The sequence below is a fragment of the Notechis scutatus genome, chromosome 4, assembly GCF_049901735.1.
Source record: "Notechis scutatus isolate UNSWTSFEM ecotype Mainland chromosome 4, rNotScu1.2, whole genome shotgun sequence".
Classification (NCBI taxonomy): Eukaryota; Metazoa; Chordata; class Lepidosauria; order Squamata; family Elapidae; genus Notechis; species Notechis scutatus.
In genome coordinates this window covers 61,383,600-61,408,408 of record NC_142012.1, presented here as the reverse complement: position 1 = coordinate 61,408,408, position 24,809 = coordinate 61,383,600, and the positions used below count along the sequence as shown (strand labels likewise).

Here is a 24,809-nt window from a genome sequence, read left to right as displayed (position 1 = left end):
AACCAGCTAAATATGAGCCAACAGTATGCAGCAGAAGCCAAAAAAGCTAATGCAATCCTAAGTTGTATTAACAGAGAGATACAATTGAGATCAAGTGAGGTACTAATGCCACTCTATAAAGCCTTAGTAAGACCACACCTAGAGTACTGCATCCAGTTTTGGTCACATTATAAAAAAGAGGTTGAGACTCTAGAAAAAGTAGAGAGAAGAGCAACCAGGATAATGAGGGACTAGAGACTAAAACATACAATGAATGGTTGCAGGAACTGGGCCTGACTAGTCTAGTGAAGAGAAGGACCGGGGAGACAGGATAGCAGCCCTCCAATATCTGCCACAGGGAGGAAGGGGTCAAGCTATTTTCTAAAGCACTTGAAGGCCAGACAAGGAATAATGGATGGAAACTGAACAAGGAGAGATTTAATCTGGAGATAAGGAGAAACTTTCTGTCAGTGAGAAAAATCAACCCATGGAACAGAAGTTGCTCTCGGAAGTTGTGGGAACGTCATCACTTGAGACTTTCAAGAAGAGATTGGACTCCCATCTGTCAGTAATGGTGTAGGGTCTCCTGCTCAGGCAGGTGTGGTGGTAGTGGTGGTGGACTAGATGACCTACAAGGTTCCTTCCAACTCTGATTATCTGTTATCTGCATATAGCATTGCTGTTCCACAACTACATTGGTTGCCAATTTGCTTTTGAATCCAATTCAAGATGTTGGTTATTACTTTTAAAGCCCTTTAGGGCATGTGTCCAGGGTATCTGAGGTGCCACCTTGTCCCAATGGGATTGTCCTACACAATTCACTCCAGCAAAAGGGGTTTGCTACAAACCCCATCAGTCAAGGAATTTTGGTGGGTGGGGTCAAGGAGAAGGCCTTTTCTGCTGTGGCCCCACCTTGTGGAGCACTGTACCACTAGACATGTGGTCCACCTCCACCCTTCTGGCCTCTGGAAAGTCTTTAAAACCTGGTTTTGCCAGTTAGCTTGGAGCCCTTTGCTGAAAGTGGTTGATGGGGTAAGAGACAACTTCCTAACCCCGTGATGGCAAACCAATGGCACGCGTGCCACAGGTGACATGCAGAGCCTGTTAGGCATCCAGAAATTGTCCACGGTAATCAATCACTCCGAGACAAGCATAATCTCCAACTGATTTATTAGGAACAGCTCTGGTACGTCTATGGAAATTTCCAAAACTGAAAGTCATTTTCAGCTTGTTTCACAAAATCCACCTTCTCTCCTCCCACTTCTTACACTTCATTAATCACGAGAACCAGTTAACTGCAGCTGGAATTTCTTAATGCGACATACGAAATAACCTTGAACTTTCCAACTCCTCCACCCCACTTTCATTCCTTATAACATTCTTGGCAGCTGAATATCAGAGCTGACAGAGCCATTTGTATGTGACCCCAGCCAAACATTGCACATGTGCATGCCTCCCAGCTGGTTTTTGGCCCATTTGAGGCCGTTTTCACCCTCCCAGAGGCTCGAGGGAAGCCTGTGGAGCCTTGGGAGGCCAAAAAACGGGCCTTCCGGAAATACCGGAAGTGCCGAAACAGGTCCGTTTTTCGGCCTCCCAAGGCTCCACAGGCTTCCCTCGAGCCTCTGGGAGGGTGAAAACGACCTCAAATGGGCCAAAAACCAGCTGGGAGGCGCGCACAAGCACAGTGCAGGTAAGAAGCCGGGCCGGGGGTGTTGCGCACGCATGCGCAGGGCGCATTGCTTTCAGCACACAACCAAAAAGTTATTTAAGTCTTATTAATGCTAAGTGTTTATAAATTTAATAATTTGAACTGTTTGTATAAATTTAATAAGGAAATCTATTCACTCAGGTTGATTCAAGTACCCACCACAGAAAAGGAGACTTGGAATACCCTGATTGGAGATTCCAAAGGGGAACTCTCAAATAAGCATCCTGATACGCTGTTCCGTTTTGGAAGCCAAGGGTATTTCAAGAGGTTAGTGAATACAGATAGGGAAAAAGGAAGTAGAGCAATGTAAGAGACTTACTGCTTGGTTTCTCTTAATTGAAGCAATGCAAATCAGGCATGTCAGCGCCCCAGACTGAAAGGCATCATTCATATATTGCTTTGTGCGCTCCAACTCACTTGCATCTCCATCTTTGAATAGAAAAAGACTCTAATGAAAATGTTATTATGTTAGCAGATAAAGGCAGATGGGTAATCGATATGTTCTTTTAGAGAAGGGGCACGAAACTCAAGGCCCGTGTGTGGCCCTCTTGATCTCCATTTTCGCTGGCAGAGTGCTGCAAGACGGCGAGCTCGCCATGCCCACCCTGGTCATGTCCACCAGGGCTATGCCCACTTGCCCCGAGGTCAAACACAACCCTGATGCAGCATTCAATGAAAACGAATTTGACACTCCCTGTTTTAGAGTTCCATGCTAGTCATTTCCAGGGTATACCGTATGATAGTTGCCTCGGCCTCTATGGGCTAGAAACCGTAGAATCACAAATCACTTGTGTTCTTTTGAAGTGTCTATCACACTAAGCATTAAATATTTCTTTCAACTTCGTTCCAATCAATTCTACAGAATGTCCTCTTCACAGAACTGTTTAAAATCATTAATATTTCCTGCTTCAAGTCATGCCACATTTCAATTGGGGCAAGATCACCTCTTTTTCTCAGGCATTCCAAAATGTGACATTTCTCTTGCTCCAGCCATTCGATGCTCCAGCCATTCGATTATAGAGTTACTTGTGTGTGTCTCTGTGTGATCATTCTCACAAAGTATATTTATTTAAGCTTCACTTCGTGGACAAGTATCTGGACATTTCCTCACAGAATTTGCTGGTACAATCTAGAAATCATGTTTCCTCAATGAAAAAGAGCCATCCACATTTGGTGCCTACAAGATTGGCTAAGGATTTATCCAAATTTAAAACCAAATTGCTGGAAATGCAGACAAAAACAAGGTAACTTCTTTCATACATGGTGGTTAAGTCCAGAAATGAAAAAATATTGGAAGATAATACAAATGTGGTTACAGGAGCTAACTGGCAGTCAAATAGATTTTCTTCCGGAATTATATCTTTTAGGGATAATAAAAAGGAATTACAATAGAAAGATAAAGTATTTGATGTTACATATACTAACAGCAGCAAGGATTTCCAATGCACAGTATTGGAAGAAAGATTGCATACCATCCAAGGGTTTAGTAATTAAAAAAAAATTGAGCGTGCGGAAATGAATAAATTGACCATGGAAATAAAAGGAAAAGTAGATTCAGAATATTATGCAATATGGGAGAAATTGTATCATTGGATTGACAATAGAAATAAAAAAAGAAAATGTATATGATACAGAAGGTAGAGCATGTATAGTTTGTATCGGATAGGATATGTGTATATGTATATGAAATGTCATAGTACTGTTTATTAAGTAATAGATATATGTAAAAAGAAAAAGAAAAAACCCAATGAAGTATTTTTAAAAAAAGAAAGAAAAAGAGCCATCCATATTCCGAGCCTAGAAAGCAGCCGCATATTACAGTATTCCAGTCACCGTGTTTCATGGAGAAGAGGGGAGTCTTTTATGGAAATGTAGTGTTTTATTCTAATAACTAATCTGGATTATCTAGGTGATAACTGGCAAAACTAAGAGGGATGGCAATTTTTCTGGGGAACAGTGGCTGCCTCCCTCATATCCTTTCACGCGTACACCTTGTATTCAATAATTTCATAATGTAAGAATCTTGAACACTAATGTCTAACACTGCAAGAGTGGCTTGCAGATCCTTTGCCTTTATCAAGATCACAAGTGCATTGTACTTGGTTTGAGGGGAAATTTTTGTTTGACAATCACACCCAGGAAATACATTTTGCCTGTCGAGTGATGAAGGCCAATGTTTTGGCAAATGCTTTTTGTAGGCTTTTGTGCCTCATATATTGATAAAACCCTTCCTACAGAAATCTCTTTTGAGTAATCATCATTCACTTCTCCAAACCTGCATCCAGAAGGGCAAAATTTCAATTTCACTGTGAGGAACACCAACCACAATTTACCACCTTGAGGGAGCAGAGTATTCTGAGATTTTACATACTTATTCCAAAACACACAAGCAGAAGTTGACACAATACGTTTAGCTTACCAGGCTACGTGAATAGGAGCAGCAGTTTTCCAAATCTAGCAAAGTAATATTCTATCATAAAGATGGAAATTAATCTCTAAGCAATATTTTTAATGTAATGCTATGTTTTTCTTTGAAATGAAAACTGAGAAGCCAATATAGAAAAATTTACCAGTCTGATTAGTATATTTTGTAAACGTTTTAGCCAGTATTTGTCCATGCTTTCCTTCAATTTCTTCATCTTCTTCATCATCATCAGATGAGGAACTAAATTGATTTTCAACAAGCCTCTTAACAGCAGCTTGATTAGCCTTCTTAATTTCATCAAACTTTTTCTGTGATGCAAGTTCTGTTAAAATAATAATACTATACATTAGGAAAACTAAAAACAGTAATTAGTGTCATATAACACACAAGCAATGGTTTGTTCAACTGCTGAATGAATCACAGTAACTATGTATATAAATATACTCAGGCCAAACCAAACAACCCACATAATGGCTTAGCATGAAATATGAATCCAGACCCTATTTTTTCAAGGTCAATAAACTAAAGTTCTGTGTAAATATTTACCTATAATAAATCTATATATCAAGATCATAAAGTTTAAAAAGAGTTTTTGATGTGAGCGTTCTCCAGATACTGTAATCTCAATTATCTTCAAGCATCTATGACCAGGAAAATTAAGGTTACTCTCTCCTTATGGTTAGATTTCCTATTTCTTACTGTATTACACTAATATTCAAAATTCTAAAATAAATCATCCTTTGAATATAATCTTTCAGATGAAAGCAGATCTGAAGGAAGTCACAGTCAATGATAGCTCAGATCCAGGATTTTAACTAAGCATTAACGCAAAAATGCATGAAACTCTCTTTTTCAAGAAAGACTAATTTGGAGTATAAAGAAATGGGGAAATTCTTTCTTCAGCGTCCTGGTTTTCCTTTCTTGACATATTTTGGAAAAAATAAAACAGGAATCATGGCTTTCCCATTACAAGAATCAAACTATAAACTTTCTGCTGACAAACGGAACTAAGCTACAATGTTTAAGGAATACAAATAAGAACTCTGCTGTTTTGCACAAGGTCTACATGTACCCAGCTATTACTTTTTTTACTACTGACTCTGTGGGCGTGGCTTGGTGGGCGTGGCAGGGGAAGGATACTGTAAAATCTCCATTTCCTTCCCACTCCTGAGGGAAGGTTACTGCAAAATCCGCTTTCCTCCCCACCCCACTAACCTGCTTTCCAGCTCCGTTCTCCTGTGCAGCTGCAAGCAAACTTACCTCACTGGGCATGCACGCGCCTCACAGCTGATTTCGTCACTTCCCGTTTTTCCAAAAATACCGGAAGTGATGAACCGGGGCTAGTTTTCAGCCTGCAGAAGCCTTCCTCAAGCCTTTGGGAGGCTGAAAAAGGCCTCAAACTGGCCAAAAATCAGCTGTGAGGCACAGTGTAGGTAAGGGGGTGGCGTGGTTGGGTAGGTGGGTATTACGTGCGCATACGTAGGGGACGTGCATTGCCTTCTGGGTGCTGGCACGCGAGTGTGTAAGCATGTGCACAATTTTTGGCACAGGAGCCCAAAAAGGTTAGCCACCACTGTTCTAGAGTCTCAACATCTTTTTTACATTGTGGCGACCAAAATTGGATGCAGTATTCCAAGTGTGACCTTACCAAGGCTTGTATATATGATCAGTGCTCGAATTTTAAGCTAAGGAATGCGCTGAAAAGTGGCAAGCCAAGCACATAAATACATTGCTCGTTTCCATAACTACCATGTGCAAATGCAGAACTGGATCTCTAGCAGGTTTCTTTTCCATTTCTATACCCCTGGAAGAATGAGAGTGAAAACTGGAAGCTACTGAAATTCCAAAGACTGTTAAGCAACTGAGAAGCACAGGTAGTCTTCTGCTTAAACCAATTGTTTAACATTGGTTCAAAGTTACGACAGTGCTTAAAATAGTGACTTATGACTTGTCCTCACGCTTACAATCACTGCAGTGTCCCAGTCACATGATCAAAATTTTGGCATCTGGCAAACAGCTTGTATTTATAATGGTTGCAATGTCCCAAGATCATGCAATCTCCATTTAAGACCATCAGGGGGAGAGGGGGGGGGACACATTTGCAGCAAGTACAGTCAGTGTGGGGGGGAAGCCAGCTTCATTTGCTGACTTGCTTACAAAAGGTTGTAAAATTGGATGTGACTCTTTTAACGTCTGTTTCACTTAGCCATCAATGTTCCAGTCCCAACTGTGGTTATAAATTGAGGACTACCTATAGCAGATCTAGGACTAATCAGCTGGAAAAATATAAATGAGTCGGATTAGAAATCTTTTTACTTTACACCCACATGGGCTCTTTTTCTATAAAAGGAGATAAATTATTATTCCCTGAAAAAAAGATCCAAACCATTCAACCTGATTTAGAAAACTCAATATTAACTGAGTTCCAGAACAGTCCTGAGCTCCCTGGAAGGATGAAAACAAGTAACAGTAACAATAATATAATTTGTTATATTTATATGCCATCCAATTGAGTTCCAGGACAGTCCTGAGCTCTCCTGCAGAGTGTTGGCCGCAGCAAGTTGTTATAGCCAGCTGAACAAATAGGCTGAAAAATAAGCTTTTATCTGTGGGCTGTCAGACTTCTGAACACAACATAAACACCACAATTGAGTTTAATATGATAAGACTTGCAGGACCAGCACCAAGGGAGGCTCATTTCAATTTCATTGTCCCCATGTTGTGGACTGACGATAAACGTTTGATTTGATTTAACAGATAATCAGAGTAGGAGGGGACCTTGTAGGTCTTCTAGTCCAGGGGTCGCCAACCTTTTGGACCTCAGGGACCACCAAACTCATCATTTTTAAATCCCGCAGACCAGAGACTCTGAAAAATCCCCCCAAAAAAGTCTGCAGGAAAATTCCCCACCCCGTTTTCCTACCAATCGATCGTTCTTTATTTGGGATCGCAGGATACCAAGTCTCCAGCTCCATTCTCAGGGAGGGAGAGAGAGAGAGACTTTTGGCTTCACGCAAGGAAAGCAGCAGAAGCAGCAGAAGTCTTTCTTTCTCTCCCCCAAACTCCACCAAAAATAAGTCTTTGTGTGACTTGTTGTGCCGGCATAGCCTCATGGAACAGGAGGCCTTGCAGGGTCCCAAAGACTCATTTCTGGCGGAGTTTGGAGGAGAGAAAGAAAGACCTTTGCTGTTTTCCTTGTGTGAAGCCAAAAGCAGAAGAAGAAAGAAGCGGAAAGAAGCAGTCCGGTGGCCAGGCGAGGTGCGTGGGACGAGTGGGGCAAGTTCCCCCCCTCTGCCCTTTCCCCCCTCCCCTCACTACCTTGTGTAGTTCGCAATGCAAGCGACGCAAGCCTTGTATTCTCTTCGCAGCCTGGATTAATTGCTTTGGGGGGGACATTTCTCTGCAGACCACCAAAATGTTCTCGTGGACCACCAGTGGTCCCCGGCCCACTGGCTGGTGACCACTGTTTCTAGTCCAACCCCTTGCCCAAGCAGGGGACCCTACACCATTTCTGATTTGTCCTAGAGCCCCCCATGGTCTACATCCCCCCATAGACCCACATGGAAACCCCCCAGCTGGAGGGCTCCAGGTGAGCAGGAAGCCCCCGCCCCCACCCATCTTCCGGATGGAGGCGGCTCCTGAAAGCCCAAAGATGAAGCGCCCCAAAGATGCGGCACCGCCGGGAGAGATACTCACCATGGGCTCCCCCTGCGCTGGCCGGCACCCCTCCCGCTCCTCTCGCCTTTCCCCGCCCGCCGGGTCCGTTCCCCAGAGAGACCCCGCCGCCTGCAGCCCGGCCCCTGCCTCTCCCGCGCCCTCCCTGGCGCCAAGCAGCGGCTTCCATCCCCCCGCTTGGGGAAAAAGGCCCGGGCCTCCGACGGCCGCTTTCTCTTTCCGCCAGTCCACAGCCTCGGGGACAAGGCGACGTAACCCTTCGGCTCCTGGCTTCAGGCCGGGGAGGGGGGGATTCGGGCGGCTCAGACTACGATTCCCAGCATCCCCTTGCGCCGAAAAGCCAGCCGTGGAGCGGAAGCGCCCGCCAGAAAGAGGCGTGGAAACTGGCCGAGGGCGGGGCTTTTACCATTCAAAGCGAGCCGAAGCCGCCGGAAGTAGCGTGGCCGCGCCGCTCTTCCTGCAATGCGTGCGTGTTCTCTATGCTTTTGCGATAGCTGTCCTTTTAGGATTGATTTTTTTTTGTTAATTACTTTTTTTTTTGCAGCAAATCTTTTCGGATAGAAAAACCATCAGAGTAACATCTTCTGCGTCCATGGCAACGCAATTTGTTACGGCTCCCAGATCGGTTCAGATTGCAAACATGAATAAAAAAGGTGCGGAGGGGAAAGAAGCGGTTATTTCTCCTCTGTATTCACGGATTAGTTTATGTGGCATCAAGTTGTTTTCTAAACTTCTAGAAAACCACATAAATCTGCATCCGTCATGGGTTCCCTAGTTGCAAAAATGCAAAAAAATTATGTGAAAATACTCTGCATCGAGCAGACGAAAAGTGTCAAATCATGTATTTTGCTCTTTTTAAAATTACACAATTGGTCGGTTTGCTGTTTCATTTTTTCTTCTTCGAAAATACGTTTTATTGGTACATTTTTCTTTTTAAAATATTAAAAATTCCATCTCTATCTGAACAGCCTGTTGTCTGGGCACAATTAATGTTAAGTAAAGATACAACAATAACCATAATCATACTAGTCATCTTGATAAAACGTATCAATATTAATCACAGAATAATAATACAATTGGTTTATCCATCTTGCATAATTTTCCATACAAAATTTTTGTTATCTTTTAAAATTCTGTTTAGTTTCTAACTAACCTCTGTTTCTGTTAGTTAACCATTATTGGCAAAATCCAATGTTAAAAAATATTCTGTTTCTTCCTTTTTCTTTACTTTCGTTAACTATCAAACAGAGATCCTCCTATCAGGTTATTTCAGAGAAAGATGGAGGAGCCAGGTTTTAGCCACTTTTTGGACAAAACGAGACTGACTGTTCTGTAGTTCAGGGCTGCCTTTGCACAATTTCTTAGAACTGAATCTCCGGAATCCAATGTTTCTTAAGAGAGAGTATAACTTTTAAAAAGAGTGTAATTCTCATTCTCCCCCCCCCCCAATTGGTTTGTGGTCCTGGGCTTTACATACTACCCAAGCTTGGAACAAGGCATTTAAAGTGAATTAACCTCTTCTTACTGGTGTTGAAAGGCTTGAAAAATGCCTTTCTTCTGAGGATTCGATTTTCCTGCTGGGAGAGCTCCGGTGCAAGGATACAGACAACTGCTTGAAAGCTGGATCTTTTTTATTTTCAGGAAGGTGAGAGATAGCAAGAAGTCTGCGTTCCTGGGGCTAGCTAGCTTTGTATAATAAGCCCCTGATTTTTATACTTTTTTTCTCCTTTTGTGTGTGAGTGCTTGTGTTTTGTATTTCTTAATGTTTTAAATCCTGTCTTCATTTCCGCCGGAGGGTAAACTCCGCGGAGTGGTTTGATTGGATTATCAGTTTCGTCCTAATGTTTTCTTATATTTGTTTTGTGGCAATCTCCTGTCTGTCTCCTTTGCAATATATTTTGTGTCTTTTGTCTGTTTGTTTTGCTGATTTGGAAGGGTTTTCTTTTCTTGTTTTCTTAATTATTTGGACTTTTGTCTAAGGGGCTTCTTTAATACCTTTTATTTGATTCCTTTTCCTATGCAAATTTGTTTTATGGCTGGCTTGATGTTTCCTTTGGGCTTTTCCTGCTTGGGTGACACCACTGTCCTCGTGAAGTTCCCTTTCCACACTGGCACAGAAATAGGATGTTAAAGCAGTCTGGTAAAAACAATGTTTCAGTTGTCTATCCATTTTCTTTCACAAGTACATTCACTCGTTTAACATCTACATGAAGCAGCTGGGAGAAGGCTATCCAGAGATACAGGGCTGGGTATCATCAATATGCTGATCTTACTCTGCTTATGTCTCAGCTCTGGTCACTAGTGATGTGATCAAGGTTGAATCTCAGTGTCCGGAGGCCGAGGGAATCTGGATGGGAGAAAAACAGGTTCATCCACAGCAAAATGGAATGGCTGTGGGTATCTCTAGCTCCTGAAATGTCTATGAAGATTCTCAATCATCCAGGGCATGGTTTTGTCCCAAAGGTAGTTTTTTTCAAGAGGCAACTGGACTTTCTCATTTTTTTTTCTTTTGAAGACGTTTCACTTCTCATCCAAGAAGCTTCTTTAGCTCTGACTGGGTGGTGGGGAATGGAAGGATCATTCTTTCCGTTCCCCACCATCTAGTCACAGCTGAAGAAGCTTCTGGGATGACAAGCAAAACATCTTCAAAGAAAAACCAGAAAGTCTAGTTGCCTTTTGAAAAATAGTTCCTGGAGATTTTCCAAATCTCTCTCTTTCTGAAGGAGGTTGTGTTTGTCCCTGTTAGAATTGCACACAATTTCCAGGTCTCTCTAGACTTGCACCAGCCTCAATGCATACGTGACTGCTATAGCTAGGACCACCTTTGCACAATGACCTACATAATGACTGCTACTATCATTAAACTATATTTTGTAGATGACTGCTTTTTCTTCTTGGAGTTGTTGAATATTTTGGTTAAACTAAGATGTTTTTGAGGATTTTTAATTTGTTTGTGTTCTATGGTGACGCCATGTGGTTGTGTCTATTGGCTGTTTCTGAATAATGCTCTTCTTACACAGCTCCATTTGTAAGAAGTTTGTTTCCTGCTTTGCAATGGAACACTTGGTTAGTGTGGGTTATTTTTTGATAGCTATTTTTTTACTGATCCAAGCTGAGCAGAGCTCTGCCTTGCACTCTTCAGGTGCATGAGGTGAGAAAAACACTGAGAGCAGTAAATCCCAGGAAAGCTGCAGGGCCTGATGGCATTCCTGGTGGAGTAGTTAAAGCGTGTGCTGACCAATTGGCAGAAATACTTAAGAGCTGTTCAATCTATCTTTAACACATGCCATCATCCCACAATGCGTGAAGGCTGCAACCATCATCCCTGTTCCCCAAAAAACCCAAATATAAACACTCTCAATGACTATAGGCCCATATTGTTAACAAGCTCCATTATGAAGGTTTTTGAGCGACGACTTTCACAACACATCAGAGACTGCCTCCCACCCTCCTTTGATCAACATCAGTTTGCTTATAGAGCAAACCGATCTACAGAGGATGCTGTGGCCATCACACTTCATAGAGCGCCGAGTCATCTGGAGAACAAACAGAGCTATGTGAGGATGCTCTTTGTGGACTACAACTCTGCGTTTAACACTTATCATCCCAGATATACTAATAACCAAACTGTATAATCTGCAGGTCCCCACCCCCACGTGCTCCTGGACTAAGAACTTTTTGACAAACAGACCACAGTCTGTTAGACTTGGCCCCCACCCTTCTTCCACTATTACACTCAGTACTGGTTCCCCCCAGGGTTGTGTCTTGAGCCCCGTCCTATATGCCTTGTATACCTTTGACTGCTCACCAAGCCACGCAACAAACACCATCATAAAGTTTGCAGATGACACGACCGTGATTGGTCTCATCTCCAGAGAGGATGAGACGGCATATAGGGCAGAAATAGAGAACCTGTCTGTCTGGTGTTCACAGAACAATCTGTCACTGAATGTCCATAAAACCAAAGAACTGATTATGGACTTCAGGAAACATGGACAAGACCACGCCCCACTCAACATCAACGGAGAACGAGTGGAAACTGTTCCTACAATCAGATTCCTTGGCATCCATATTTCAGCTGATATCTCCTGGTCCCCTAACACCAAGGCCATAGTGAAGAAGGCTCAGCAGCGGCTGCACTTCCTGCGGGTTCTCAGGAAAAACAATCTGGATAAGAAGCTGTTGCTGGCTTTCTATAAAGCCTTTGTGCAGAGCACTCTGACATACTGTCTGGGTGTGTGGTATGCAGGCTCCTCAGCTGAGGACAGGAAAACTACAGAGGGTGATAAACACAGCTCAAAAGATCATTGGTTGCCCTCTGCCCTCCCTGAAGACTTAGCCAGGTCCTGCTGCCAAAGCAGAATCAAGGCCATCATAGAAGACCCCTCACACCCTGGCAATTATCTTTTTGACCTGCTGCCGTCTGGACGGCGCTTTAGGTCAATAAAATCCCACACCACTAGATTAACAAATAGTTTCTTTCTCTGGGCCATCTGAACCGCAAATAAATACAAAGTCACTTACCTTATTAAGATGTGAAAAGATGTGAAATCGCAATACCTCATTCAGATGTATAATAACGTATTACAATACAATCCATCTCTTGTGTATTACACTCGGCAAAGCGTCACAGTCAGTGTTGGATGTATATTTTGTGTATATTCGTAAATATTGTACTCTCAAATTGCAAATGGAGACGCAGGTACTCTATTTTTTTTTTAATCTTCATTTTTAAGTGCTCTGGTTTTATTGTATCGTGAACAGTTGCTGGGGTGCATCCACAGTTTCATTGTACTTGTACAATGACAATAAAGTTGTTGTTGTTGTCGTTCTTCTTCTTCTTCTTCTTCTTCTTCTTCTTCTTCTTCTTCTTCTTCTTCTTCTTCTTCTTCTTCTTCTTCTTCTTCTTCTTCTTCTTCTCCTCCTCCTCCTCCTCCTCCTCCTCCTCCTCCTCCTCCTCCTCCTCCTCCTCTTCCTCCTCCTCCTCCTCCTTTTTTCAAGGAATCTTCATGAAAGGTTTCGTGCCTGTACTACATTTTACATCTTCATTCTGGATTCCTCAATTAGGCATCTTCTCCATTACTGAGTCTTATAATTTGACAGCAGGGCTTGCTGTCATTTCATTTGTATCATCTGGTTGCCACAGAAATATACTTTGCTTTAAAACACTGATAATCAAAAAGAATAACTCTCATGGTAAAAATTCTGTCTGTTTATCCAACAGATACTTTAATTTATGATGAATTGCTTACAGTCAGTACAACTAGAACAATTCTTCATAAATAACATTGTTACTAGCAGTGCAGATTTTTCTTGTGGAAATATTTCCACATCACAGAAACTACTTTGAATTTTCTGGATAATTATGATAACAAGGTTGTTCTCTGACTCATGAATCTAATATGATCAGATGGTTTAGCAACATCTATCAATTGTAAACTCACAATAGCTACTGAGTAGCTGGGAAATGTTTCTTTCTAGATGGATTATACAGACAAAATTTAGAATATAACCTACGAATCCTTCATTAATTCCTTTTTCCAAGTTGAACCATGAAATTCTGAACCACAGTATATGATGGCATTGACATGTTTCCTAGAGACAAAATTTAAGTTCTTAGACATGTCTATTGAACATGGTTTATTTAAAAATCATATACTGCCCAGAAAAAAACAAACATAGTTGTCATGAATAGTTTCCCATGTCCAATGAAATATCTAACATAATTCTGCCCATCATTTATTAATTTATCCTCAAGTATGAATATCTGAAATGATTTTTTCAAATCCTTAATGACCAGAAGTGCTCTGCAATTCTTCTAAGTCTGAAAAATCATACTCTAGGGATGGTTTCACTATAGTCTCGACTTGTCTTAACCTTATTTTCAGTTTCTGCTGTGCAGCACTATATTCAGCTAAAAGTTTAGCAAACCTTGTTTGTAAATTATCTAGCATTCCTTCTATTTGGCTAACTTTTTGCTCGAGGTTTTCTGTGTCTCTTTTCATGTTTGCTTGCTCTAAATCCAGTAGTCCATCTTTCATAAGGATCTGCTTTCCCTTTTCTTCCAACAAGGTTTTTGCCTCTGGATATTCTATTAAAGCTTCCATCAGGTCATCTTTATGCAGACAAAACAAATCTGAATAGCCAAGACTTCTAATATTAGCTGTCCTTCTATTTCCAGCTTTGCTACCTTTAATGTTAAGGATGCTAATCTCTCCAAAATAGCTGCCATCACTAAGAACCACAAACTGAGTTACTCCATCATCAGCTACCACTGCCAGTTTCCCTTCTTTGATAATGTACATTTCTCGCCCAATATCACCTTTCCGGCAGATATAATCTCCAGGACTATATACCTGAGGTTGTAGTTTCAGGACCAGCTCAACTAATAGACCGGCTTCGCAGTCTGAAAAAATCTGGACTTTTTTTAATGTCTCCAAATGAACATTAATAGCAATTTCGGCTCGTAATTTATCTGGAAGATATTTCAAGACTTCTCTTTCGTTTACGGCCTTCTTGTTTGTCCACAAATAATCAAACCACTTGATAACCCGTTTTTCTAAATCTTTGCTCACATTACGAAACTGCATGTACTGCTTGATAGCATCAATCTTTGCTTGAAATTCCTCCCGGGCAGCATTCATATTAGAGATCATAGAACCAATATTACCAACAATAGTAGCAAAGATTAATACACCGACCAGGAAGTCAACAACAACAAACCAATACTCAGTATCTTGAACAGGAGGCGGTGTTTCACCAATAGTTGTCAAAGTCAGTGTTGACCAGTAAAGGCTATACACATATTTTCTAGCGAGCCTGCCAAATTCAGGATGAGAAATATTGGGGTAGACCCATGAGTCAGTTCCAAAGCCGATCGCTTTTGAGAGGGAGAAATACATACAAGCGTTCCAGTGGATGATAATTATAATGTACATGACAAGGTTAGAGATTCTGAAGATATTTGGATAACTTGTTCTCGTTTCTGTTTGCTGGAAGAATTCAAACATGCGTGATATTCTAAGCAATCTGTTTATTCTTATTTCTGGGTAATTCAGTCCAAATTGGAAGTAAAGTAGATCAGTTGGCATGATGGACAGCAGATCTAATTTGAATTGTGACGTTTCCTTGTATCTTTTCTTGAGCTTAGATTTTTCTTTCACCAACAAGCCTTGCTCCAAATAACCTGAAGCAAAATGTAAGCAACTTTTTATGGTACGAATCTATTTTTAATCAACGACAAAAGGGAAACAAAAGTGATTACTAAACCATTATCTATAACTAGAGAGGTATTTCTATCATCTTTGCATCGATGACAAAAGGGAAACAGAAGTGATTGCTAAACCATTATCTATAACTATAGGTATCTTTATCATCTTTGCAAGTAGTCAGAATTTTGAACCTTTCCAGTTCACATTTAAAACTAAATTGTGAAGAACCAAACCAACATTTAGAAATTTATCATCTTTTTTCTCCAATATATATTTTATAAGCCGCCTTGAGTCACCATAGACGAATAGGCAGCAATATAAATTCAATAATAATAATGATACTTGAGTTAGTACAGTGAACTTCCATGAAGCTTTATCACACTTAAAATTCTAAATTAACTTCTTAATGTGATTGTTCATTATATAAAATCATGCACAAACACTGCTTTTACATTTTTATGCAGGGCTTACAGTTTTCCCATACATTTCAAAACCAAAAACAAACGAACACCTCTTTCAAACTAGGATTTGTGATCATCAGGAATACTTGAAGTGCTATCTGTGAGGGAATTTGGAAGACCGCCTATTTCTTAATTTAGACATTAAATGTTATGGATAGTTAAGATAATCATCCCCAGAAATTAAAAAATGAGGATCTGAAATTTATGAGATGTATTTATTCCTACCTTAATATTTTTTTAAATACTGAAAATTGTGAACATACCTAATACTGCTTCCTCCTATTTTCCCCAAAACAGCAACTGTGTGAGGTAGGTTGGGTTGAGAGAGAATGACTGGTCCAAAAAGTTACCCAACTGGCTTTCATGTTTAGAGTGGGACTAGAAATCACTGTCTCCTAATTTCTAGCCAGTGGTTAAAGCACTGAAACTAGTATCCAAGTTTCAGTGCCTTAACCACTGAATAAAACTGGGTGATCTTTTTTTTGGTAAGGAAGGGAATTCTGGATCTAGCTAACTTTAAAAATTCCCTCATAAAATACATCTTAAATGTTATTTTTTTAAAAAAGAGAATGATTAAAGTATTTCTCGTTCTTGGTAAAAGTCGAAAGTTCTACTGTAATTTAGATAGGGAGGGAAAAGGTACAAGTACTTGGCAATTGGCATTACGGGTAGTCCTCAAGTTATGACCAAAATTGAGCCCAAAATTTATGTTGCTAAGTGAGAAATTTGTTAGGTGAGTTTGGCCCCATTTCAAAACTTTTCTTGCCACATTTGTTAAGTGAATCACTGCAGTTGTTAAATTAGTAATCAGGTTGTTAAGTGAATCTGATTTCCCCAGTGACTTTGTTTATCAGAATGTGGTAAACAGTGATCACCTCACCCTGGGACACTGCAACCGTCATATATGTGAGGCAGTTGTCAAGCATCTGAATGTAAATCATGTGATCATGTGGAATTCTGCAACAGTGAATAAGTCATAAGTCACTGTTTTCAGTGCCGTTGTAACTTTGGACAGTCACTAAGTGAACTGTTGCAAGTTGAGGACTACCTCTATATTTATGACAGTTGCACTGTCCAGGAGTCATGTGATCACCATCTGGAATCTTCCTAGCTGGCTTCCAACAATCAAAGTCAATGAGAAAAACCAGATTTCCCTAATGGCTGCAATGATTCATTTAGCAACTGCAATGATTTGCTTAATTGTGGCAAGAAAAGGTCGTAAAATGAGGTGGGACTCATTTAACAACTGCCTCGCTTAGCAACAGAAATGTTGGGCTCACTGGTGGTCATAAGTTGAGTGTATGATTGTACCAATTTTTTAAGGGTGCAACAGAGACAATAGAACACACTCTTACCTGTCCTGGTCCGCACAAACATGTCAGCAATATAAATAAAATCTGCAGAATAGTCCAAAATCAACCACATTTCTAAATTGTTATGATTAAGTTCATCAAAACAGGCCCTGAGTAAGAACAAATGACACCAGAAATTTAAAATTAAGCATTAAATATCATCAACAACCACAGTAGCTATTCGTTTTGGTGGAACTGAGGTGAGATTGCGTGGCATTTTAAGGAAGACATTCTGGAGAGGAGTCACAACTGCAAAGTTAATGGGCCACAACATTCGATTGCGTAGCGTAGTCGTTCTACTTTATCTGCTAAAGTAAATGAAGATTTGCGTATCCCTGAAAATTTCTCCTGTTTTGCAGAAAAAATTGACAGCAACAAAGTTCAGGTCTATTGTAGCATAATAGGAAGAACAGTGTTAGTCTACGTTAGCACCTTTTTCAACTAACAAATTTTAGTAAAAGCTGCAGTTAATTTTGGAGTCCTAGTGGACAATCAATTAAATATGAGTCAGTAGTATGTGGCGGCAACCAAAAAAGCCAATGTAATTCTAAATTGCATTAACACAGGGATTGAATCAAGATCAAGGGAGGTACTAATACCACTCTATAAAGCCTTAGTAAGGACACACCTAAAATACTGCATCCGGTTTTGGTCACCACACTATAAAAAAGCTGCTGAGACTCTAGAAAGAGTGCAGAGAAGAGCAACCAAGATAATTAATGAGACCATCTGAGATTGTTTGAAACCTTTGGATGTATGTTAATAGCCCCATCAAGTGACAAATGATTAAATTCACATCCAGCAAAAGGCTTAGCAGGCATTACTTAACATTTATAAAAATCAATATTTGTATTTGAATATTAGTATCAATACGACATTGGGGCTTATAGATTTCACTTACTATATTCACAAGCCCATATCAGCTTCAAATGCTAAATAAAAACCTTGGATAAATCTCTATTCCTTTTTAAATTAACCTTCCTTGAAACTTGGGGTGTTACATCATTATGGAAATCAGCTATCTCCTAAGGTTAAATCAACCGCACATTCAAATCTATAATACACAGATATTCATTTCCTAATTTAAAAGTCTGAATGTTTGGCAAATGACAATGTATAAAACACTTTTGGAAACTTTGAAGAGTGTACGTACATTTGAAGAGTGTACGTACATTTTGTCAGCAGCCATCAGTATGGCTGTTAAGTATTCTTACGTGAATATCCTTATTCCCGTATTGCAGACTGGAGAATGATACATATTTTACACTATGTTATGCTATTATTTTGCCAAGAACTCCATTGTTCACAGATGTTTCTTAACCCACAACCCTGGACAACCAATATTTTCTCAATGAATTTAATTAGATCAACTTTGTTATGGATCATATTTTCTGCTTATTTATTTATTAAATGTGCAGGCCACATGATTCCCAACAACTCTGGGTGGCTGACAGGTGAAAACAGTTTCAAAGAATGCAACAAGAATTAAAAATAAAGATTAAGAAAGAAAGAAGTTCTTTCTCTGTTTAAAGCAATCAATTGCTTTGATGGTTAACAATTATGGGAGTCGAAGCTCAAGAGAGTTGGATGATGCCAAGTTGGGAAGCTGAGCTTAAGATACTGCAACACTTCTAATATGGTCATTTTTTGTATAATATTACAATACCTAGCGATGATCATTGTCCAGTTGTACATGACAGGCAATGTGATGCAGAACAGCCAATGGTAATAAAGGTTTCCAGAAGGATCAATGACAAATATTTCTTTTTTCCCCCTGAAGAGGTAACCAGAAGGAACAATTATCCATTCACCCTTTAACCATTCATACAAAATGGTGGCCCAACTTGAAACAGGAATGATTTCACTAAATCAACTCTTTCTTAGAAATCTCTACAATTTAACTTTGGCTCAAGGTGTTGCAAAAAGAAAGTAGACAGTTGTTCCGTTTGGATGCCAAGACATAGGTAGTTATCTACTTACTTACTTACTTTACTTTATTGTCATTGCACATCGTACAACGAAATCAAACACCAACTTCAGTGCACATCATGATCATGAAAATAAACACAAACACATATCCTTCACCCTTCACACATTGAACCAGAAACCCGAGACACCACACCAACACTGCACTATACAGCAGAATTCAAAAGAGCTACTGCCCTGGGATATATCTGCCATATAACATTGGTATAGAACAGGAGTCGCCAACCTTTTGGATCTCAGGGACCACCAAACTCATAATTTTAAATCCCGCAGACCACTAATATGAATTTTGACTGACGGTGGCTTGCTGACGTTGGTGGGAGTCGGTCCCATATTCCAGAGCTGCAGTAGTCACAGGACTGGCCCTTTGGTCATCCCGGACCAGCTGCTCCTCCACCCGGGTGTACCGGCCTGCCATGGACTGGAGGAGCTGCTCCAAGATGACCAAAGTCTTGTGACTACTGCAGCTCTGGAATATGGGACCGACTTTCCCACTAACGTCAGCAAGCCACCCCAGGGCGGATTTCCCTCCCCCGCTGTTGGTCTTACCTTCCAGTTCCAGCTCACATGGCTCTACTCAAGGTAAGGTTGGCACTCAGCCGAGGGTGGGGGCCGGTGGGTGGGTGGGCCATGTGGGCAGTGCAGCCTTGTGTTCCCGTGCAGCCTGGATTAATTGTTTTTTCTGGGGGGTTCTTTGGGGGTGACATTTCTCTGCGAACCACCAAAATTTCCTCGCGGCCCACCAGTGGTCCCCTGCCCACCGGTTGGCGACCACTGGTTTAATTCCGGGGTAAGAGTCAGATTGTCCTCTCTCAAAACCCCAAAGTGGATGATGTCAAGACATGAGAACTGCCCCACTCTATTCCCCAGTCCTACCCCTTTCAATTGTCCATCATGTCACAGTCCAAGGAGAAGGCTAAAATATCTGCAGATTGAGGCATGGAGGACACTGGAAAACCTTCTGCTTTCCAGATGTTGCTTGCTAGCATTGCCTTCCTAACTAATGTGGGTGCAAATAAGCATGACGAAACATCCCAGTTGGAGTCACTTGTGAGTAGTGAGTAAGTCCCATCAGGACCTAGCAGCAGGCTGCCTGCCTCCTAATCAATAGCATCATCTATGTTATAGCTGGGGAGCTGAACTAAAACAGAATTCCCTAATCTTTCCAGTTTTGCGGACCGCTGGGGGTCAGGAGTGGAGATGGTTCTGTGCAAGTGGCAGGCAAGCACACATGCCAGCTCTAGGGGGCAGTGTTCATCTCCGTTATAAAGCCGAAGAGCCAGCGCTGTCCGAAGACGTCTCCGTGGTCATGTGGCCGGCATGATTAAATGCCGAAGGCGCACGGAACGCTGTTACCTTCCCACCAAAGGTAGTCCTTATTTTTCTACTTGCATTTTTGCATACTTTCAAACTGCTAGGTTGGCAGAAGCTGGGACAAGGAACGGGAGCTCACTTCGTTATGTGGTGCTAGGGATTCGAACTGCCAAACTGCTGATCTTTCTGACCGACAGGCTCAGTGGCTAAAACACCGCGTCCCTCAGCAAATCAGAAGGCTTCCCTAAATTTCTGGAGAAATTAAAGGAAAGGCGTGGGCTTTGGGACTTGTGGAATTCTATTAATATAATCTTACTATAAAGGTAGAGCTAGTGTTCTTTGATGTGCTTCTTGTCTGAACTAATTCCGTAGAATAACATCAGAACCAAAAGATCTTGTCTATAAACTGGCTTGGACAGTAATGCATTTTAAGAGAAGATCGTTCTGTGTAGAAATTTAATAGCACTTACTCCTCATTGTTTTTCTTCTCAGGTTTGCTTTCATTTTTCTTCTCATCCTTCTCTTCTTTGCACACCGTGTTATTTTTCTTTGTATCACCAGTTTTGCTGAAAGAAAAAAATATATATAACTGATAAAAATAGCACCCTCACCATAAAGTTACTCTTAGTCTGTCTTATTTTTTTAATTCACTTAATTACTCTGTGTCGGGCTCTGAGCTCGCAACAGAGCCCATCAGCTCCGAACCCACCTCGGAGCAAGTCAGCCGGCCGTGGAGAATGTCACCTTACCTCTGCTGCTGCTGGATCTATATTTCTGCTTGTATGCTGGCCGATGGGGTTGAGAGTCGCTGCCGGATGGATTCGGAAGCAACTGCGGGGCTGAAGGATGGAGCCTGAAGCAACCGCGGGGCTAGAAATGGCTCTTTTCATGTATTGTGGTGCATATTGTTAGAGGGGGTTGGGGCACATATAGGTGGTAAGTAAGCCTTAGGTTAAACATGGTGAAGGTGGTAACAGGTGGGGAACAGTTAGTGAGGGTTGGAATAGGTTAGGGATGTAGACATGTTATAGGGTTAATAGCATTTAGGGTTAATGGTTTAGGCGTGGCCAGAATTAGAACTGTGTATAGGCCTGGGTGTGGTGGGGTGTGTCTCATGATAATGGTGATAAAAGGGAGCAAACTCAAACCCAACGCTAACCTTGCCTGGCTTTTAGCCTTTCTTGTCAGATAAGAGTATTTGTTGTTTGCTGATCTAATGAATAAACCATCATTGCACTACAAAGGAGATGGAGTTGGTATTCATTTCAGGACAAATCTTCAATACTCAAGGACCGGCTGAGACTCTGTCATGAAAATATTCCCAATATAGTACCGTATACTCTTGCTTACTACTCACTATTGGGAATCTGATGTTTTCATTTTGAATTTGTTTCCAATTGGTCTATGACCCCGATCAACTAAACTTATAATCCCATAAAGTATTCTGACATTTCTTTCATTCTTACGCCATCTTTTTTACCGAAGAAATTACTCTCTAATCTATTACACGCATAATTGTTATGGCTACAGATTGTATTGTAACAGTCTGATAAACCTGTTGGCTGGGGAATGCTGGAGTTGAAGTCCACACATATTAAACTTGCTAAGGTTGAGAGATTCCACTCTGTATTTTCTAAAGCGCCTGTAGGCCAGACAAGGAAATAATGGATGGAAACTGAACAAGGAGAGATTTAACCTGGAAATAAGGAGAAACTTTCTGACAGTGAGAACAATTAATCAATGGAACAGCTTGCCCTTGGAAGTTGTGGGAGCGCCATCACTTGAGACCTTCAAGAAGAGATTGGACTGCCATTTGTCAGAAATGGTGTAGGGTCTCCCACTTGGGCGGGGGATTGGACTAGATGACCTACAAGGTTCCTTCCAACTCTTATTATCTTTTTTTTTAATCAGTTTTATTTGAGTTTTCACAAAAAGAAAAGAAATACAAGTAAAACATCTTTTTTGAAAGCAGCATAATCCCGGGTTACATCTCTTCGTACAGACACAAATTCAAGTTCATGCTCATTTTTATATTCCATTCCATATCTTATTACTATTCTACATTTTCTACATAGCTTCTCCCCTCTTTTAACTTTCTTAATTTTATTTTATTTATTTCATCTCAATTCAAATCATTGTACTTATATTCTTTGTCTGTCCTGTTTCAACTGTCTACTATCTTTTCTCATTAAACAAAATTTCTCCTGTAATTACTGATTGGAGTATGATGCCTTTAAACAACTCTTATTATCTTTATCTAATCTGTAACTGTTCTTTATTAAGGTCCTGAGTCATATGAAAAACTGAATTCAAGTTCAAATAAAATGTTGTTCCTTAGTTTAGCCTTCTAGATCGGGGTCCCCAAACTTGGCAACTTTAAAACTTGTGGACTTCAACTCCCAGAATTCTCCAGCCAGCTATGCTGGAAGTTGAAGTCTGGAAATTAAAGTCTACAAGTCTTATTCAACAAGCCTGAATTCTGGAAGTTAAAGTCCACAAGTCTTAAAGTTGCTAAGTTTGGAGATCTCTGTTCTAGATGAACATGTGGGAGCTAGGAAAAGAAAGGATTCAGGCAATGCTTGTCCCCACTTTGCACCGACCTCCAACCCTTTTATAAATTCAGCTGACTGCACTGGAATATATAGGGAGTCCTCAATTTACGACCACAATATGTTGCTAAGTGAGACATTTGTCACAGTTGTTAACTGAATCACTGCAAATGTTCAATTAGTAACATGGCTATTAAGGAAATCTGGCTGCCTCATTGACTTTGCTTGCCAGAAGGTCAGAAAAGGGGATCATATTACACACACACCCCGCGCCCATGGACCCTACAACCATCACAAGTATGAGTCAGTTGCCAAGCACCTGAATTTGATCGGCCACTAAATGAACTGTCGAGGGCTACCAGTAATTCATGACAGATTAAGAGTTCTTGAAGCACCATTCAATCACCATTCAATCAAATCCTGGCTACCCAAGCTTGGAACAAGGCATTTAAAGTGAATTAACCTCTTCTTACTGGTGTTGAAAGGCTTGAAAAATGCCTTTCTTCTGAGGATTCGATTTTCCTGCTGGGAGAGCTCCGGTGCAAGGATACAGACAACTGCTTGAAAGCTGGATCTTTTTTATTTTCAGGAAGGCGAGAGATAGCAAGAAGTCTGCGTTCCTGGGGCTAGCTCGCTTTGTATGATAAGCCCCTGATTTTTATACTTTTTTTCTCCTTTTGTGTGTGAGTGCTTGTGTTTGTATTTCTTAATGTTTTAAATCCTGTCAGGGGTTGTCTTCATTTCCGCCGGAGGGTAAACTCCGCGGGGTGGTTTGATTGGATTATCAGTTTCGTTTCGTCCTAATGTTTTCTTATATTTGTTTTGTGGCAATCTCCTGTCTGTCTCCTTTGCAATATATTTTGTGTCTTTTGTCTGTTTGTTTTGCTGATTTGGAAGGGTTTTCTTTTCTTGTTTTCTTAATTATTTGGGCTTTTGTCTAAGGGGCTTCTTTAATACCTTTTATTTGATTCCTTTTCCTATGCAAGTTTGTTTTATGGCTGGCTTGATGTTTCCTTTGGGCTTTTCCTGCTTGGGTGACACCACTGTCCTCGTGAAGTTTCCTTTCCACACTATGATACACACAAAATTAAGGAGTGGCAGGCACTACAACCAGAATTGCGATAGTACTCTGTGTGAATCATCATACGTATACATAAGTAGAAGTAAATGGCACCTTTCATAACCCAGGGTTAATTAGATCAGCAATAAGACAAAGCAACTGAGAAATTAACAAGGTCAAAGTTTAGGGTTAGGCTTAGGGTTCTACTTCTATTCTACTTCTGACACATTAGGTGTAGTAGTGGGATTCAAAAATTTTTTTACTACCGGTTCGGTGGGCGTGGCTTGGTAGGTGTGGCTTGGCTTGGCTTGGCTTGATGGGCATGGTTTGGTGGGCGTGGCAGGGGAAGGATACTGCACAATCCCCATTCTCTCCCCACCCCACTAACCTGCTTTCCAGCTCCGTTCTCCTGTGCAGGGCAACCAAAGAAGACCCAGCCAATCAGCTGGGACTCGGGAGGCGGAGAATAGATGGGGGTGGGGCCAGTCAGAGGTGGTATTTGCCGGTTCTCGAAACTACTCAAAATTTCCACTACCGGTTCTCCCGAATTGGTCAGAACCTGCTGAATGCCACCTCTGATTAGGTGAAAACCTAGCTCTCTGGAAAAAGTTCTACTATTGAGAAAAGGGGAAGGAAGGGAAGGATCAGATGATGTACAAATGAGGATCCCTGGGGATCATCATCGGAGGAGGGGTCGTAGGTGGAGACAGGACAGGGGTGGGCTTCAAAATTTTTAGCAAAGGGTTCTCTGCCCGGTGGCAGAGTGGGCATGGCCATGGTGGGCGTGGCCTAGTTGGCCTATTGCACCACAGAGGGGGACATTTTTGCCCTCCCCGGACTCCGGAGGCTTTCTTTGAGCCTCTGGGAGGATGAAAATGGCCTCCCCTGGCTCCGGAGGCTCTCTGGAAGTTGGAAACAGGCCCATTTCTGGCCTTCCTGAACTTCCGGGAGGCCCAGTTTTTGCCCACCACAACCCTCCACGCGCGCCCTGCAGTTACCTGCATCCAAAACGTGCCTCATGGGGACTCTTGGGAGGGGAGGGGCAAGGTGGGCGGGGCCAGCCAGGAGTGGGATTTGGGGGTTTCTCTG

The 24,809-nt window shown here is 41.3% G+C and overlaps 2 protein-coding genes across 4 annotated transcripts in view; both read right to left on the bottom strand.

Moving 5' to 3' along the window:
- Positions 1-8,158, bottom strand: part of NFXL1 (nuclear transcription factor, X-box binding like 1) — a 72,927-nt gene extending 64,769 nt beyond the window's left edge. The window contains exons 1-3 of the mRNA XM_087963632.1: positions 7,809-8,158; positions 4,258-4,434; positions 2,007-2,116 (exon numbers count right to left, since the gene is read on the bottom strand). Coding sequence (XP_087819758.1) covers positions 2,007-2,116; positions 4,258-4,434; positions 7,809-7,956 — 435 coding nt within the window. The 5' untranslated portion in view covers positions 7,957-8,158. The remainder of the gene's footprint in view (positions 1-2,006; positions 2,117-4,257; positions 4,435-7,808) is intronic.
- Positions 8,159-13,416: 5,258 nt separating this feature from the next.
- The window catches only part of CNGA1 (cyclic nucleotide gated channel subunit alpha 1), a 31,724-nt gene continuing 20,331 nt past the window's right edge, over positions 13,417-24,809 (bottom strand). For all 3 annotated transcript variants that reach the window (XM_087963622.1, XM_087963623.1, XM_087963624.1), the window contains 4 exons: positions 20,582-20,677; positions 18,478-18,585; positions 16,815-16,921; positions 13,417-14,973 (listed from right to left, as the gene is read on the bottom strand). In XM_087963622.1, the coding sequence (XP_087819748.1) occupies positions 13,577-14,973; positions 16,815-16,921; positions 18,478-18,585; positions 20,582-20,677 (1,708 nt within the window). In that variant the 3' untranslated portion in view covers positions 13,417-13,576. The remainder of the gene's footprint in view (positions 14,974-16,814; positions 16,922-18,477; positions 18,586-20,581; positions 20,678-24,809) is intronic.